Raw genomic sequence first — 16,141 nt, 5'->3', positions numbered from 1 at the left:
AACTGTTTGTTTGGGGAAAAACTAGAAACAGGGAAATTCACTTCTATAGTCTTCTTGTACACAAAGGTAAAATCATCATAATGATTAAAATTTTGATGTAAAATTCAAACTAACATGTCTGGGTGTACAAAATTTTCCAAAAATATCTTCTGGGTTTTTTTTTTTTCTTAAAAGATTAGTGATTATTTGGTTCTCTGCTGCACCTGATGCAGCCCATCAAGAGCCACAAGACTTAAACATTTAAAGAAATCAAAGGGAAAAGCTCTCGCATACTAACTTCCTTTATCTATTTGTTTCATTCTTGCTAATTTCCTGACCAATGATTTTGGGCTTGGCCCATTTCTTTTGCCTGGGAATGTATAATTACTCAGTAAGAACATTGCATAGTTCCTGAAGGCACAAGCACAATCATGAGGGTGATAAACTGTTTTTATTCATGGAAAGAAATGGCAAACTGTGATACAGGAATTTCTTTATAACTTATAATTGACTATAAAAATAGTTCAAAGTAGAGGTGCTATTTAAATGGAAAAAATAAAAGGAAAACAATGTTTATGGTTCTGTTTCTTACTGCAGTGGCACAATTTGTGAAAATAAAGATGAAGAATGAGTAATAGGATTGGTTTGTGTGTGCGTGTATGTGTGTGTAAAAAACACATTCTTGTGTTTCAGATCCTTCAATGATGTTTGTAGAATTGCTACAAAAACCGGAGTCAGTATTATAGAAAAAATAAATAAAATAAAACTGAAAAATAAATCAAATAAAACAGATAGACACATAAATCATACATGAGCCAGGCACCCTTTTCCATTCAATCACTTTTTTCATCCAAACACACACACACGCACACACACACACACACACACATACACACATGCATTGTGGCACACAAACACCTTGTATAACACAAATCACTGAATATACTGAAATCACTGAATATAAAGAGCAGCCGTAATGAATGAAGACAGAAATTCAGAGTGAAGAAGTCCAGAAAAAAGTGAAGTGTGCCAATCCAAACAGAAACAGAACCAAAGAGGGGGAAAAAATACGTTTTCCATCACCACCCTCATCTATAGAGGCTACATTTGGATTGCTGTGGTTTAGTGTGGGAGGTGCTGCCGTCAAATTTAAAAATATCCTGTAGACATGACCACAGCGTAAGAAGCAAGTTCTAAGCAATGAGATGAAAATTCATCGTTTACAATCGCGCATCAAATTGCTGAGAACTACAGACAGAATGCTGTCTTTAAATGACTAATCACGGGTTTGATAATGAGAAGCATTCCAGTCTGCACTCAGTCCCAAAAGCGGAGTGAGAAATGACTAATTTGTTAGATAGCAGTAGTAAACTCAGTGCTGGTCAAGCTGAGGAGGTTTCTGGTTCAGATCTTGTGTGATGTTGGATATCTTCAGGAAAGCCTTAGTATCACCACTGACATATTTGTCATATAGTCCTGTATAGTGACGATCCGGATCCCCAGCCCAGATGTGGATCACCTGCTACCAAATCAGCAGTGTTGAATTCACTCATACAGTGTTCATTTGTGTACAAGTCCATTTCTATAAACACTGCTCAGCGCTGATCGATATACTGTCAACCACGAGGCCATTCAGGTGCTGAAAGATTGTAGGGAACAACCAAAACTGGCTTCTGTACTCAGCATTCTCAATGTGGCAGTGGTAGCGCAGTGGTAGCTCAGTGGTTAAGATGCTAGCCTTCAGGTTGCAAGGTTGTGAGTTCAAATCAGTTCAAATCCCAGCACTGCCAAGCAACCACTACTGGGCCTTTGACAAGACCCTTAATCCTCAACTGCTTGGTTGTATAAATAAGATGCAAGTCTGCCAAATGCCATGAATGTATATCAGGCCAACTTGTCTCCCTAGAAATTACTGTAAGAGGGAACTACTGAGATTTTCTTTTTCAGACTGGCTTCATGGTAGCCTGTCTCATTGGTCCTGACACAAATAGTGTTTGTCGAATAGCTCTGTAACATAATTGTTAAGTAATATACATTCTTAAATAATTTTCCATTAGATTAGATGCAATTAAAATAACTATTACCAATTACATATTCAGAATAGAAAATAATACTATAGCAGTTGACGAGCTCCATTATCTAAAGGACAACTACTTAACCTTTAATCTTTTTGCCTTTACTTAAAAAGTAGAATCAGAATTTAGTTAAAATGGATTTCAGTAAATAATGTCCAAAGCCATTGAGACTGAGTGTTTAGGATGTGTTCTTTAGCAGTCCCAGTCTGCGTAAAGCATCTCGTCTGGCTTCACCTGTCGTTCCTCTGCCGGAAAACTGTACCGTGATGCCTTGAGTGCGGAATGACGGCACGGGCTTACTGAGGATCTCTGGAGGAACTGGATCTGGACGAGACCTCAGAGATCCAGTGGGACACTGAGGTCTGGAGGTTGTTGGAGGAGGCAGCGTAGCAGGCCTGGTCCTCACTATAGGCTGGTAAACTGGGTCAGGTGGTAAAGGGGTTGGCGCTTTGGGTTTAGCATCATAGCTGCTTTGCTCGGATGGGTATCTCGATCTGGTGGGGTCACCATGATACGAAGTGGGTGTGACAGTGTTAGTTGGTGAGTGGCTATGGGCACAATTCACCACGTCTGGTGTATCTCTGTTGACCAAAGGATTTATAACTCTTGATCTGCCACCATAACTGTTGAACTGGGTTTCTGCTGGCTCGAGTGTTTTTTCAGATGGGGAAGAGACGGACTCTACCTTGACACTCGTTGTGGGATTCAAAACGATGGTCTTACCACCATAGGTGTTAAAGTCGGTCTGTTTCACTTCAGCACTCGCTGGTGGGATGCTAGACCTTCTCTCTTGGTTAACAATAACAGGCGTGATTGAAGCGCTTTTTCCACCATAATAGTTAAAGCTGTTGGAAGAGACTTCACTCTTGGGTTTTGGCTCGTAGCCGCTGCTGGAGGTGGACTGAGTGACAGAGGTGTTGTTGTTCTTCTTCTGAATGTTACTCGAAGTATTCATGTTGTTAGACATCTGAGCCTTTGTGCTGATGCTCACTTTGTTAGGGCTGCTGACAGGTGAACTAGCACTGCTGCTCACCTTGTTAGGGCTGCTGACAGGTGAACTAGCACTGCTGCTCACTTTGTAAGCACTACTGTTAGGTGAAGTAGTGCTGCTGCTCCCTTTAGTAACGATGCTGGCGGTCGAATTAGGGGTTTTGACCCCTCCTAACCCCAGCTTGGACAGCGCCTCCATCCTGGACTTCTCAGGCGTCATATCTTTGAATGATACACTGCGCATGGGCAAGTTGCGCACGCAGGCAGGTTCTCCCCCCTCTAGCGGATGGGAACCAGGAGGCAGGTTGGCCAACATCTGTGAGCGGCGCTCCTGAATGTTGACGGCTGCTGTGGCAAGTGAGTGGGGGCTGGGATCTCGGGTGCCCCGTGTTATGCTGATTTTGCTGGGGAGACGGGGGGTCCTGGCAGGCGTGGGACGGTCATGTTTGGATTCTAGGCTACATCTGCGGCCTAACAGTGTCGACGGAGTTATCCCACCGGTGCCCTGGTGCTCGGAGATCCTGCTGGCAATGACGACAGGCGTGGGAACGGAGCCTGGAGGAGGCAGGTGGCTGTTCTCACGTGCATCAGAGCTTGCAGTCGAGGATGGGACAACACTCTCCATAGGGTCCTTCTTTGGTATTGTTTCATAATGAGGCTCTGGTGTCACAGCAAGGTTCTGAGAATCTGCCACAGAGTGGAGCAAAAATGTTTTGAATCAGCATAAGACTTTCTACAGTTGTTAAATTCCAAATCTTTCAGTCTAGCTCTCACATAGATAACATTTTAGTGGCATAACTAGACAAACTGCTCCAGCTCTGTCAGGGTCACTCCCCTGATTATTATTGCCATTACAAGCCACCTGTGTGCAGCAGATGTGGTTTTGGCTTTACTTGGCGGCTTGTATCTGACTCAAATGTCTGAGATTTCATTTTTATTTATTTACTTTATTTATTTATCTATCTATCTATCTATCTATCTATCTACAATATATATATATATATATATATATATATATATATATATATATATATATATATATATAATTTGTATGCAGCCCTTTTATATTATTGGTCAATTAAGAAGCCTGAATTACCAAACCACCATTGTTTCAAATCATTGTTTCAAATTTGAGCCCAGTACCTGGTACATGGAAGTTAGTTGGGGAATGGACTAAGTCAATGATGTCATGCTCCATTAGGCTGGGGGAAACATTTGCAGCAATGACAGGACTTAATGCTGAATTAGAAGAAGTTCGAAGGCCCTCAGCAGGAGTGGTCCTTCTGGAGGTCATTCCTGTGGTATCATCAAAACCCTCCTCCAGCGAGTCTATAGTCTCCTCAAAGAAAAGAATGCACTCCTTTTCCTCCACACTGAGAAACTGTAGGCCATCATCTTTCTAGAAAAAAAAAACAAAGCGACTGTTGAAATATTGCAAAAACGTGCCTATAGATTCTTACATGAATAAGAAAGAAAAATCAGCACATATCAGCACATCCCAACTACGCAGTAGATTCGTACATCATATTTTTTTAGCCATTTATAGTTACATTTACTGTTAAGGAACAAAACAAGTTACTTGCTGTTATCACTTATGTTATAGCAGCTATAAAGTCATTCCCCAATTTCTCAATAAAATGTAGAAAGTATAGAAATTAGACAGTAAAATGCAGCTTGTTAATGAGAACCTGTAAAGCACAGTATCCTCAATCCTTAGACTTTCCAGTGGCAGAAAACTGACTTGGAGAATTCGACAGTGCTCTCGTACAAAGTTATACAAGATGTACAACTGTTGCTTTGTAAGGACTGGTAGCTTGGCCATCGACATCATGAAAGCTTAAACTAACTGAGAAACCGAAACAGTTAAAACAGCTTGTGTTCATATTCTCTCGAAAAATAACAAACGTCTCCTCTCAGAGGTGCACAGTAAAGAGAGGGAGTGGTGTTAGTGGTTAGTGGTCATATTTTTCTGGATTTTGGATACTAGCAGAGAGTTTCCCTAGAATTCACAATTAAAAAAAAAAAAAAAAAAAACACTAAAAAGCATAAAGTTGCCTATTTTTTTTTTAACCCATTGGCCATCTCAGTCATTATTTTACCATGGCTTGATTCAGTGGAGAAATGCTTCATGGCTGCACCTCAGCATCACATACATAACACACAACACAGTGTGCAAGCAGCCAGCACCCTCCTCTCTCTGTCTTGTGTGTGTGTGTGGAAGTGAACAGTAGGCTACTTGTTTCTCTGGTCCCATGCCCCCACCTCTCAACCTGACGTGGAAGACAAGGATCACTATACCTGTGTCTGTGTGGCAGGACTGTGTGAGGGTGGGGTGCCATGTATGCCGAAAAAAAAAAAAAAAAAAAAAGTCATCCTCTAAGCACAGGGCCAGACACAGCTACACTATACCTTGTCTTTAGAGTTTGAATCAATCAAGGATTAAATTAAATGAAGATCAAACTAATAGAAGGCTGTAGCATTTTAATAAAGCCTTTAAAAGCATCGACAGATTCTCCTTGATTCTTTCCTTGATTAACATCATTACTGATGAGAGATGCGGGGCAGAGAGAGCGAGAGAAAGAGACGGGTAAGGGGAAAGAGGCAGAACCAGCTTTTCTGCTTGTGTTGAATACAGCACGCAACTGAGCACATCACAGCGAGCTCTCACGTTACTCGGACTTTGTAATGAACACAATGCATTAGGCTCTGTGGCAGTGCGGCCAGAGCAGCTCTATTTCTGACCTTATCTGAGCACAATCCCAGCCCTGGCTGAATACAATCAGGAAATATCCATTACTGTACGAGTGTGTTTATGTGCATGTCTTTTTTGGGGAGACAAAAATAGCCCAAGTTCTGGAGAAGCTCCAATATTATCTGTTCTGTGATGTTCCATTGACATGACAAACACACACACACACACACACACACACACACACACACACACACACACACACACACACGTTAAAACGTTCCTGTTCTGGATCTGCCTGTTATGCGAATGAAGCTTAGTGTCAACAGGCTTCTTTATTTTCTGCTTTTTCAGAGAATATTTATGCACACATCCGTGATGGCAGGCCACACCTTGCAGAAAGTATGAGAAGCATAATGAGCTTTCCTGTCAGGCTGTACTGTCCAAAACTGCAGCAGAACTGGTTTCCCTCTCCCTCTCCGCTCTGTGTGTGTGTGTGTGTGTGTGTATATATATATATACATATACATATATATATATATATATATATATATTACACACACACCTTATGTTTGACTCCATGTAAACAAATGTGTGTATTTATACAGTTTTTTTTTATTTTTAACAGCTTTACATGTAAATAGCTGTAGCACTGGCAGGTATTTCTTCTTTTAAAAATGTGTAACTTCTCACTGCCTTGTTTCAAAAACCAAGCACTGACTTTTTGTTGATTAAATTATCAACTGCCATTGTGTTTAAACAATACATAATGTGTGCAGGTCAGAATGAAGCATCTGCTTATTTGGCACGACAGTTTGCCCACACGGCCTTCGCTTTTTTTTTTTTTTCCCTGTCTCTCAAAAATTGATTTGCTAATAGGCATATTCATATTGGATATCTAACTACCTGTAGTTAACTACAAACATAATTCTCATCATTTAAAAACAAATTTCAGACCTAGGGAAACTAGATTTCAGACATTTTGTGGCTCGTCAAATCTACTAACGTATCTCCCTCTGAAGGGCCTCACGAGGGCAGGACTAACTAACAATTCTGACTTTGTGGGGACTTTTTTTTTTTTTTTACCAAATCCTACAGCTTTTATTTAAAAAAAAAAAAGGAAAAAAAAAGGAAACTCAAAGGAGCTTATTTTTTTAAAGGAGCTTAATTAACTGCATTAATAATTAGGTCAGTGGAAGGTCCTTAGTAAGACAAAAGTGTGTATGTGAGTGTGTGTGTGTGTGTGTTAAGCTCACTTCCTACTCCTGTGTATGAGACACACTCTCCTCAGTACTCACAGATTGCTGGCAGCCGTTGAGCCTGTAGTGAAGGCGCGGGTTGCTGTGGACGTGTACGTCCATGGCTACGAGGTCAACGTCACCGTGTCTCGCAGCTGAGCGGTCATGTGGTAACGTTCAGCGCGAGCATCTCCACTGAGGCCTCGGACCTCAGTCCAGCTCGCACGCATTAACCCACAGCTACAGGACGCAGGACACAGGACAGACACACACACACACACACACACACTCCACTCAGTTCTTCTGAACTTATTACCATCTTAAATGCAATACTATATGACGTCATTTGGTGTATGTGTAAAATACTGTGACCTAAGAGTTTACACTATACATATATTTATTCATTTTAAACATATTTATTACTGGAGCTTTTTAATATCAGCAGAGAGCCAACAGCTCCCAGTTCACAGCTCTTACACAGCCAAACACACTGTTAAACAACATAACACAGAAAGGAAACGTTTGTGCTAAAACTAAACACTGAAGTAAGTAACTGATCTACTGACAAAAATATAACTGTGGCTGAAATCTTTCCAAATCTGTTTCATTCTAAGAAACTGGATAATAAACTCCAGTGAGAGCTGAGCTAGCTGAGATTTCAAGGTACTGTGACTAAACACTGTCCAGAAAACACACACAACTTTCCATTAAAATGCGCAAAAGCAGAAAGTTAGAGAATAAAACCGAGTTCTGGGAGAATCTGCACTTTTTTTTCTGAGCAGAAGTAAATCTGCTATAGCGGAAATATAAACACTTAAAACAGTCTTTACACTCACCTCTGACTGAGAGAAAAAGCCACTCGAGCTCAGGAAGAAATCAGCTTCAGCTCGGTAAGTAACGCGTCCTGCACTGAGCACTGAAGTGAGAGGAAGTGCGTTTGCCGTATTATAACTCAGCGGAGCGGCTTCACGCGCCTGAAGTGGCGCCTCCAGTTCGCCGAGGTGACGTCACAGCGGGGCTCCTCCCCCTGAGCAAAAGGGTGGTGCTATAACACATTATAACAGCTACACACCCACCACACAGTGTCCCCTTCATAAGCCTTGTTAAAGCCTACAAAACTCCCAGGCTGTACACTCAACAAAATGGGCCAAGACCAAAATGGCAATATATGAAGATTTTAATGCTCTTAACAACAAATCATTGGTCAGGAAATGAGCAAGAATGAAACGAATAGATAAAGGAAGTTAGTATGTGAGAGCTTTTCCCTTTAATTTCTTTAAATGTTTAAGTCTTGTGGCTCTTGATGAGCTGCATCAGGTGCAGCAGAGAACCAAATAATCACTAATCTTTTAAGAAAAAAAAAAAAAACATCCCAGAAGATATTTTTGGAAAATGTTGTACACCCATGTGACATGTGTTAGTTTGAATTTTACATCAAACATTTTAATCATTATCATGTTTTTACCTTTGTGTACAAGAAGACTATAGAAGTGAATTTCCCTGTTTCTAGCTTTTCCCCAAACAAACAGTTCACTGCAGCAAAAGGAAACCAGCAAATGGAGGCACAGGAGCTCTCAGGAGTGCATCTGTTTCATTCCTGCTCATTTTCTCACCAATGATTTGTTGTTAAATCCATTAAAAGCTTCTTATTTGCCAGTTTCAGTTTGGCCATTTTTTTGTTGCCCAGGAGTGTATACTTTAAACGATCTTGGACTGTAGAGCCAGCTCCATGCTCCATCTAATTATACTGTTTCAGTGCCAACTCTCTTGTGGTCTCCTTGCCTAGACATCAGACCCCAAAAACCCGAGATCCAGACAGTACATAATAAATAAAAACATATAAAAGTTTAAAAGTATGGGCCGATAGACTATAAAAGAGCTCCTGTTCACTGTAGACTGTAAATTGGCTACAGTCTGTTTATTAAAGTAACCATTTATGTTAACCTGAATTTTACTTCAGATGTGGTCAATCAGCCACGACCCAAACCATGTCCAAATTTTGTTTAGTCAGTTTTGAACTGGAGAGATAAAGCTTAATTATGTAGTAAGTAACTGAGACATATGACCACCAATTACCATCTTGAATTAATCATGATACAATCTCACAGCCTTGTTCTCTTTTGCTGGTTCTGATATGACTGTGACTGATATAAAGACTTGATATAGGAGTCTGCAGCAGTGCTCCTCTGTCTGTAAAATATGATTAACAACATTTTAATTAAGCAGAAAGAAAATTCAAATCATTGCTTCAATGCTTACTTAATGGACAAGAATCTGTGTAACTTTTGGCTGAAAAACATAGATGTCTGGGTCTGGTAACTTGTGAGCTGAGAGGGAAGAGTGGAATTTTTCAGGATTCCAGCTGTATAGCAGTTTTCCTAGGTTTAAAAAAAAGGAATATAAATCTGATGAATACATTCAATGGACCTAATTACTAATAGTTGTTTTTAATTGAATAATTTGGTTAATATCAATTTGACATCTTGCACATCTTCTCATTATTAAGTGCAGCATTGGCATCAACAACGTTATGTGGAAAATGTGTATCTGACATTACTGTAGCACAAAATCCAACTGAGAACTACTGTACAGGCCCAGAGTAGCTTTGTCTGGTGTGTGACTCCCTCTTGTGGGAGATTGGAAATGGTGAAAGGACAAAGCAGTACACTCTTAGAAAAAAGGGTTCTTTAAGGGTTCTGTGGACAGTTAAGAGTTTTTGCACTTCCTAAAGGGGTTCTGTTGGGAATCCTATCAGTTGTAGATCCCTTAGGGGTTCCATGTAGAGACAAACCGAAGAACCCTTAAGGCTTCTAGATTTCACTTTTTATAAGGTAACCAAACCAGAATTCTGAGCCTTACAAGTTGTACAAAATCAGCAGTTCTGAAAAATGGAAACGTCTTCTGTTTTTATTACCCTGTCACAATCAGGATCAGGTCTGTGTTCCTTATGGTGTTATACGACCTAAAGCTTTTTGATCAGCAACAGCAGTTGAGCACTTCAAATACCTTGATTCATAAAACATTAGTCCTTTTATTCCTAAAGCACATTCAGTCTAATGATGCAAGTGGAATTCCAGTATACTTTAGTGTTCCTGCAGTAGTAATATATGTGACGGTGAGGTTTTCCCATCACAGCGAGCATGCAGTGTTTCTTAAATTAGATACAGTAGCTAGATTAGATGGGATAGTTTTTTATGTGCTCATTGCAAAATTTAAATGAGAGAATGCACAAATTAAAGATATGATATGTGGTTTCTTCCTTGCTGTCAGCAGTCTATAATTAAAGATTAAATTGAAAGGGAGTGCAGAAGCTTGGACCATCTCCATTTTTGGTTTGTGAACAGAAGTCAGAGCTGAGATCGGATACTATAATTTGATGGGGTGTATGTACAGAGTTTCACGCAGCTTTAACAGAAAAAGTGCTTTCATTTAAAAATTGCATAATGTATTCCTTCAGTCAAGGCAGTTGTTTATATACATTTGACCATGCAAGCTAAATGTGATCATTTTGCTATTTTAAATGCTTCACAAAATAAAAAAGTGTATAATCCAGGATCCCCAATCCATAATCGCTTCTACCTCCCAGGTTTCTTAACAGCGTTCAAGCTCTCTTGTCTTCACCTGTTTCCTATTAAAGCACATTTATCCAAGGTTAGGCTCCCAACACTGGTCCTGGAGTACTTCCTGTCCAGCACACTGAAGTGTTTCCCCTTCTCTAACGTACCCACTTCAACTAAGGAAGTGCTGTTAGTTAAGTGATTAATTGAATCAGGTGTGTTGAATCAGGAAAAAAACTAAAATGTGCAGTACAGGGGGCAGACCAGGATCAGGGTTTGGAAACTGTGCCTTAGTATATTTACACCAATGTTAGTTCATCTCTATCAAATGTGCCTTTGCAGAGAAAACTGAAGATCCTTGCATTAAGACCTTGACTATTAATGATTCCCCACTGAAGGCACCATCTACCACCACTGCATCTTCCTTTTCTTCCACCTGAATATTACAGTTGACCAAATGAGGAGAGAACTGGGAAAACTCTGCACAGGCAAGCCTCCAGGATGCTGAAGATCTGTGGCAGCCAGCTGTGCGGCATGCCACATCATCTGTTCTCCTTCTCCCTAAGATTACAGAACGTGCCCCAGTTCTGGAAGATTTCCTGTATAGTTCCCATGCCAAAAACAGGATGTTCCAGCACTATTAAGGACTACAGACCCACTGCATTGACTTTCATGAAGACTTTTGAGAAGCTAGGCTTGAAACAGCTCAGAAAACTAGTCACAGTACATCAGGACCCCCTACAGTTTGCCTACTAGGCATTTGGCCATTAATGATGTGTATACATGCTACACAGAACCCACTCACACCTAGACAAACCTGGAGCTACAGTGAGGATTATTGCTGCATCCCAATTCGTCCACTATCCATGCTAAATAGTATCCGAGATTAGAATTAGTGTGTCCCAAATCATAGTATGTTGAAATGAGGATCCCAAAGGTATCCGGATGGTCTACTATTTCTGGTAGATTTTTGAAGTGTGGATCCGTGGGCATTTTGTCAGTTAATATTGCCCACAACTCCTTGCACGAGGGAGGAGGAATTTTGTGACGGACTGCTTCACCAATTTCAACCTGCAAACATGGCGGACAAGTGTAAGGTTATTGATGTGTCTTCAGTATTTAAGTGTAAGAACTTAAATGTTAAGCACTAACCAAAGTTTTTTAAGGAATAATGAATGAAGAAAAGATGAAATACAATGAGTTTGGAGAGACATAGTTCTCTTCCGTTATATGGCGTGATAGTATGTCCCAGTACATACATACTCTTTTGCTACTCAGATGTATGTACTTTTTCTTCACAGAAAGACTACATACTTTTAGTACATAGTATAAGTAGGTGAATTAGGATGCAGCATATGTTTTTGAATTTTTCCAGTGCTTTTAATGTAATCCTGCCTGACCAACTGGAAAACAAACTTAGGATGATGAATGTTAATGCCCCTACAGTTAGCTGGATCATGGACTACCTGAACAACAGGCCACAGTTTGTGAGGCTCCAAAACTGTGTGTCGGAGACTGCGCTGAGGTACACTGTTTATAATGACTAATGACTAATAATTTATAATGACTGTCATTATAAGTTATACAGTTAAAAAAAGTTATAGCAGTTAAAAAGAGCTCTTCAATAGCTTTTTAATGACTGAAGCCCTGTGCCTCTGAGATCTAGAGCACGATAGCAACAAAATCTGGGCGAGATCTGGCTTACTTTAGGCCCTTCTGGTTTAATACTGGCACAGTTTTTTTTTTCCACAGTCTTGTGTGAAACAGCATTAGACTGAGCTCTGGCATGAGTTTGCAGCTTAAGAGCCATACGAGGGGAGTGGGCCATGGTGGTATGTGGGCCTAAATTCAACCAGATAAGGCCCACAACCAATTTGCTATCTGAAAGAGGTCATGGAAGTGGGCATTTTAGCTGACTTTGGAGCTCTTTCTGGTTAAAAAGACGCCTCAGGCGCTGATACAGAGCTCATTATGTTTCAGTCAAGCATTTTTCTCAGGTCAGAGACCTATTTATTCAATCAAATTTTGGAGAGAATTTATTTATTTATTTATTACTTATTTATTTATTTATTCATTTTAAAACTTGGTGAACCTGTAATACATGTTGTTTACAATATTAAACCTCTGTTTGTAGCAGTTTTTGACTTATGTAGTTTTATAAAGATAAAAATGCACATTGTTTTGCATTGTTTGTGATTCAGAAATTTTAAAAAGGGAGCCTTTTCAGTCATAATTTTTCTTTATTTAAATTTTCTTTGTTCAAACACCGCTAGTTTGAAGGCTCTTTAACTCGTAATTCCCACTCGGAAAGTCGGAGTTTTGTTTTTCCGGGAGCGGCCATGTTGATTTGACGTCACTCCGTGACCAGGGAAGGTACTGGCAGTAGAGAAGACTAGCCCAAGCGGATGAGTTGAAAGTTCAAGCTGAGGAGGTGTTTTCTGTGGGGTTTTTTTTTTCTTTTTACTGGCTGTAGACGGGAATTCTTACTTCACCCTGAACGCAGCATTACTGACACTGCCAGCTTGACTTTTATTATGAACTGAAGACTTTAATCCCGTTGCTCTTGTCAGCTAATTTCACTTCGTGTCGAAGCAGAGTCTCAGGAAAACATGTCTCAGGTGGTGTTCAGCAGGTTCTCCAGCTTCTGCCGTTTATCAGCGCGGATGTTCTGCACTCAGACGACTTCTCCATTAACCATTAGTCAGCAGGAGGACGGGATAAGGTTCACAATGCAGTTGTTCAGTGCCATTTACACAACAACAATCACCACAACACCACCAACAACAACACCACCACAACACCAACAACAACAACAACAACCACCACAACACCAGCACCACCACCACCAACAACAACAACAACCACCACAACACCAGCACCACCACCACCAACAACAACAACAACCACCACAACACCAGCACCAACAACACCAACAACAACAACAACAACCACCACAACACCAACAACATGTACTGCAGGTTCAGGAGGGAAAAAACCTCACATGAAGCTACTAATAAATAAATCAGTGGACCAAAACAGAGAACATTTACTTCTGAAAAGGTTTTTTTAATCATCAGATAAAGATGATTCTAGTTGTCTGTAAGAGAGGAGGCTTCTGTAAATGTTTTTATCTAGAATTTTCTTTACTGGAAGCTTTTAAATATGTCATTAAGGTGAAACTGTTTAATATCCATCCAAGTATAAGCATCATGAATAGATCATTATGTAGTTGTTCAGGGGGATTTGGCTCTAGGCGTCATGTTCAAACCTTTGTAAGATCACTGATCACATGTATGAGATTATGTTGTGATTTTAGGAGAATCATTCTGAATAACCCCAAGAAGAGGAATGCCTTGTCTCTCGCCATGTTAACCTCTTTACAGGAGAACATCCTGACTGGTATAGACGACAAGGACCTGAGAGTCATCATCATATCAGGCAGGTCTCATTTAGTATAGTACAGTTAAGCCTGCAGCCATTGCTGTGGAAAATATCCAATAACTTTTTGAATCACTGTTTTTGCCTGATTAGCGCAGGGTCCAGTGTTCTCCTCAGGTCATGACCTTAAGGAGCTGACCTCGACACACGGCAGAGATTATCACACAAGAGTGTTCAGGGTTTGCTCAGAGGTCAGGCCATAGTTACCAAATATTTACTAAAAACTACACCGTCCTTTGTTATCTTTTGTTTTCAGTGATGTCACTGTGATGTACACAGTTACCCACAATGCAACATTTGTAAATATATATTTACATTTGTAAATAAAACGCTGCCATTTTGATTCCCTAACTAAGACCTAATGCCTTCAAGTAGGCCTTCTTCATATAATTTCTTTAAAAAAAACAAAAAACAAAAACTTTCCAATTTGTTAAAGCACAACATGAAATACTCATAAAAAGGCCATCATTTACACCCCAGGGGACAATTTACCTACACACACACTCCTGGGCAAAAAAAAAAAAAAAAAGGGCCAAGCCTGAAATGGCAAAATGTGAAGCTTTTAATGCTCTTAACAACAAATCATTGGTCAGGAAATGAGCAAGAATAAAACACATAGATAAAGAAAGTTAGTATGCGAGAGCTTTTCCCTTTGATTTCTTTAAATGTTTAAGTCTTGTGGCTCTTGATGAGCTGCATCAGGTGCGGCAGAAAACCAAATAATCACTAATCTTTTAAGAAAAAAAACATCCCAGAAGATATTTTTGGAAAATTTTGTACACCCAGACATGTGTTAGTTTGAATTTTACATCAAACATTTTAATCATTATCATGATTTCATCTTTGCGTACAAGAAGACTATAGAAGTGAATTTCCCTGTTTCTAAATGTTTTGAACAGACGGTTGTTCGATCCCACTTCTCCTCTGCTGTGATTTCCTTATGATTATCAACAGCCTTCCATAACCTACGCCTTTCTTCAAGCCTCAGGACCCTGATTCCTAAAAACATTCAGAACCTTGAAGAATCTTATGTTGTCCACCTGGCTGATTGGAACAGTTCGGAATCAAAGTGGGAAGGGAATCAAAATGGCGGACAACAGAATACACACATTTTTGTGACATCACATGAAAACAAAGGGTATGCAGTAAGGTACAGTGTGTGGTGTGGTGATCATTTCATTTCAGTCTTCTTTGCATGTTATTATTGTTGAAGGTCATGACCCTGATTCAGGACCTCCCGGTTCCCGTGATCGCGATGGTGAATGGCATTGCCACAGCAGCAGGATGTCAGTTAGTTGCCAGTTGTGATATTGCTGTGGCGACGGACAAGTCAAGCTTCGCAACTCCCGGTGTGAATGTCGGTCTGTTCTGCTCTACTCCAGGAGTGGCCATTGGAAGAGCTGTTCCTAGAAAGGTAAATCTCCACATGTGTTTATTATTATTATTTTATTATTATTATTATTATTATTAATCAAGCGTCCTGAACCCTGTTGTCTTTTCCCCAGGTTGCAATGGAGATGTTGTTCACAGGCCGCCCCATCTCGGCGCAGGAGGCTTTGGTACACGGACTGGTGAGTAAGGTGGTACTCGAGGAGTGTTTGGAAGAAGAAACGCTGGCCATTGCACGTCGAATCTGTGAGTCTAGTCGCCCGGTGGTGGCTCTCGGAAAAGCAGCCTTTCAGAAGCAGATGGCACAAGGTCGAGACGCTGCGTACGCCACTGCCGCAGCTGTCATGGTGGACAATCTGGCATTGCGTGATGGACAGGAGGGAATTCGGGCTTTTCTAGAGAAACGCCGGCCTCTATGGACCAACACCACTGAGAAAGCACATGACTGACTCCAGTAACAAACCACCATTTGGATATAATTAGAATGCATTCGTGACAAAGATTGAAAAGCGTGTATTCGTAAACAAAGTGCCAATTTCTGTATTGTGTGATGGCAGATTTGACATAAGTGTGAGATCCTGTTAGGATCTTAACTGTAATAAAAGCAGGCAAAGTTTAAAAAAAAAAAAACAACCAAAAAAAAAACCTTATCCAATCACAAACTATTTGTTATGCTCCAATCATGAGTATTAATAAAACAATTGAAAAAAAAAAAAGGAAAATTTTTTGGAAATGATCATTTGGTAGGTGCAGGAAATCTTCACATACTGGTAAAGTAAGTGATAT

At 40.2% G+C, this 16,141-nt stretch overlaps 2 protein-coding genes across 3 annotated transcripts; one reads left to right on the top strand and one right to left on the bottom strand.

The window, feature by feature from the left end:
• Positions 1 to 411: 411 nt before the first annotated feature.
• Positions 412 to 7,959, bottom strand: LOC113530165 (uncharacterized). Of its 2 annotated transcripts, XM_053237222.1 has the most exons (5): positions 7,808 to 7,959; positions 7,032 to 7,211; positions 4,188 to 4,443; positions 3,130 to 3,731; positions 412 to 3,087 (listed from the first exon to the last, which is right to left on the bottom strand). In XM_053237222.1, the coding sequence occupies exons 2-5, from the start codon at positions 7,092 to 7,094 to the stop codon at positions 2,233 to 2,235; spliced, it is 1,776 nt and encodes a 591-aa protein (XP_053093197.1). In that variant the 5' UTR covers positions 7,095 to 7,211; positions 7,808 to 7,959; the 3' UTR covers positions 412 to 2,232. The 2 variants fall into 2 exon arrangements, with proteins under 2 accessions (XP_053093197.1, XP_026775773.3); XM_026919972.3 differs by having other exon boundaries at positions 412 to 3,731.
• Positions 7,960 to 12,913: 4,954 nt separating this feature from the next.
• Positions 12,914 to 16,057, top strand: echdc3 (enoyl CoA hydratase domain containing 3). The gene is made up of 5 exons (XM_053237151.1): positions 12,914 to 13,250; positions 13,845 to 13,966; positions 14,060 to 14,157; positions 15,180 to 15,380; positions 15,472 to 16,057. Exons 1-5 carry the CDS (start codon positions 13,138 to 13,140, stop codon positions 15,802 to 15,804), a joined length of 867 nt encoding a protein of 288 aa, XP_053093126.1. The 5' UTR covers positions 12,914 to 13,137; the 3' UTR covers positions 15,805 to 16,057.
• The last annotated feature ends 84 nt before the right edge of the window (positions 16,058 to 16,141 follow it).

This window comes from Pangasianodon hypophthalmus, chromosome 9 (assembly GCF_027358585.1).
Source record: "Pangasianodon hypophthalmus isolate fPanHyp1 chromosome 9, fPanHyp1.pri, whole genome shotgun sequence".
Lineage (NCBI taxonomy): Eukaryota > Metazoa > Chordata > Actinopteri > Siluriformes > Pangasiidae > Pangasianodon > Pangasianodon hypophthalmus.
The sequence above is the reverse complement of the archived record's forward strand: the minus strand, read 5'-3'. Positions and strand labels throughout refer to the sequence as shown.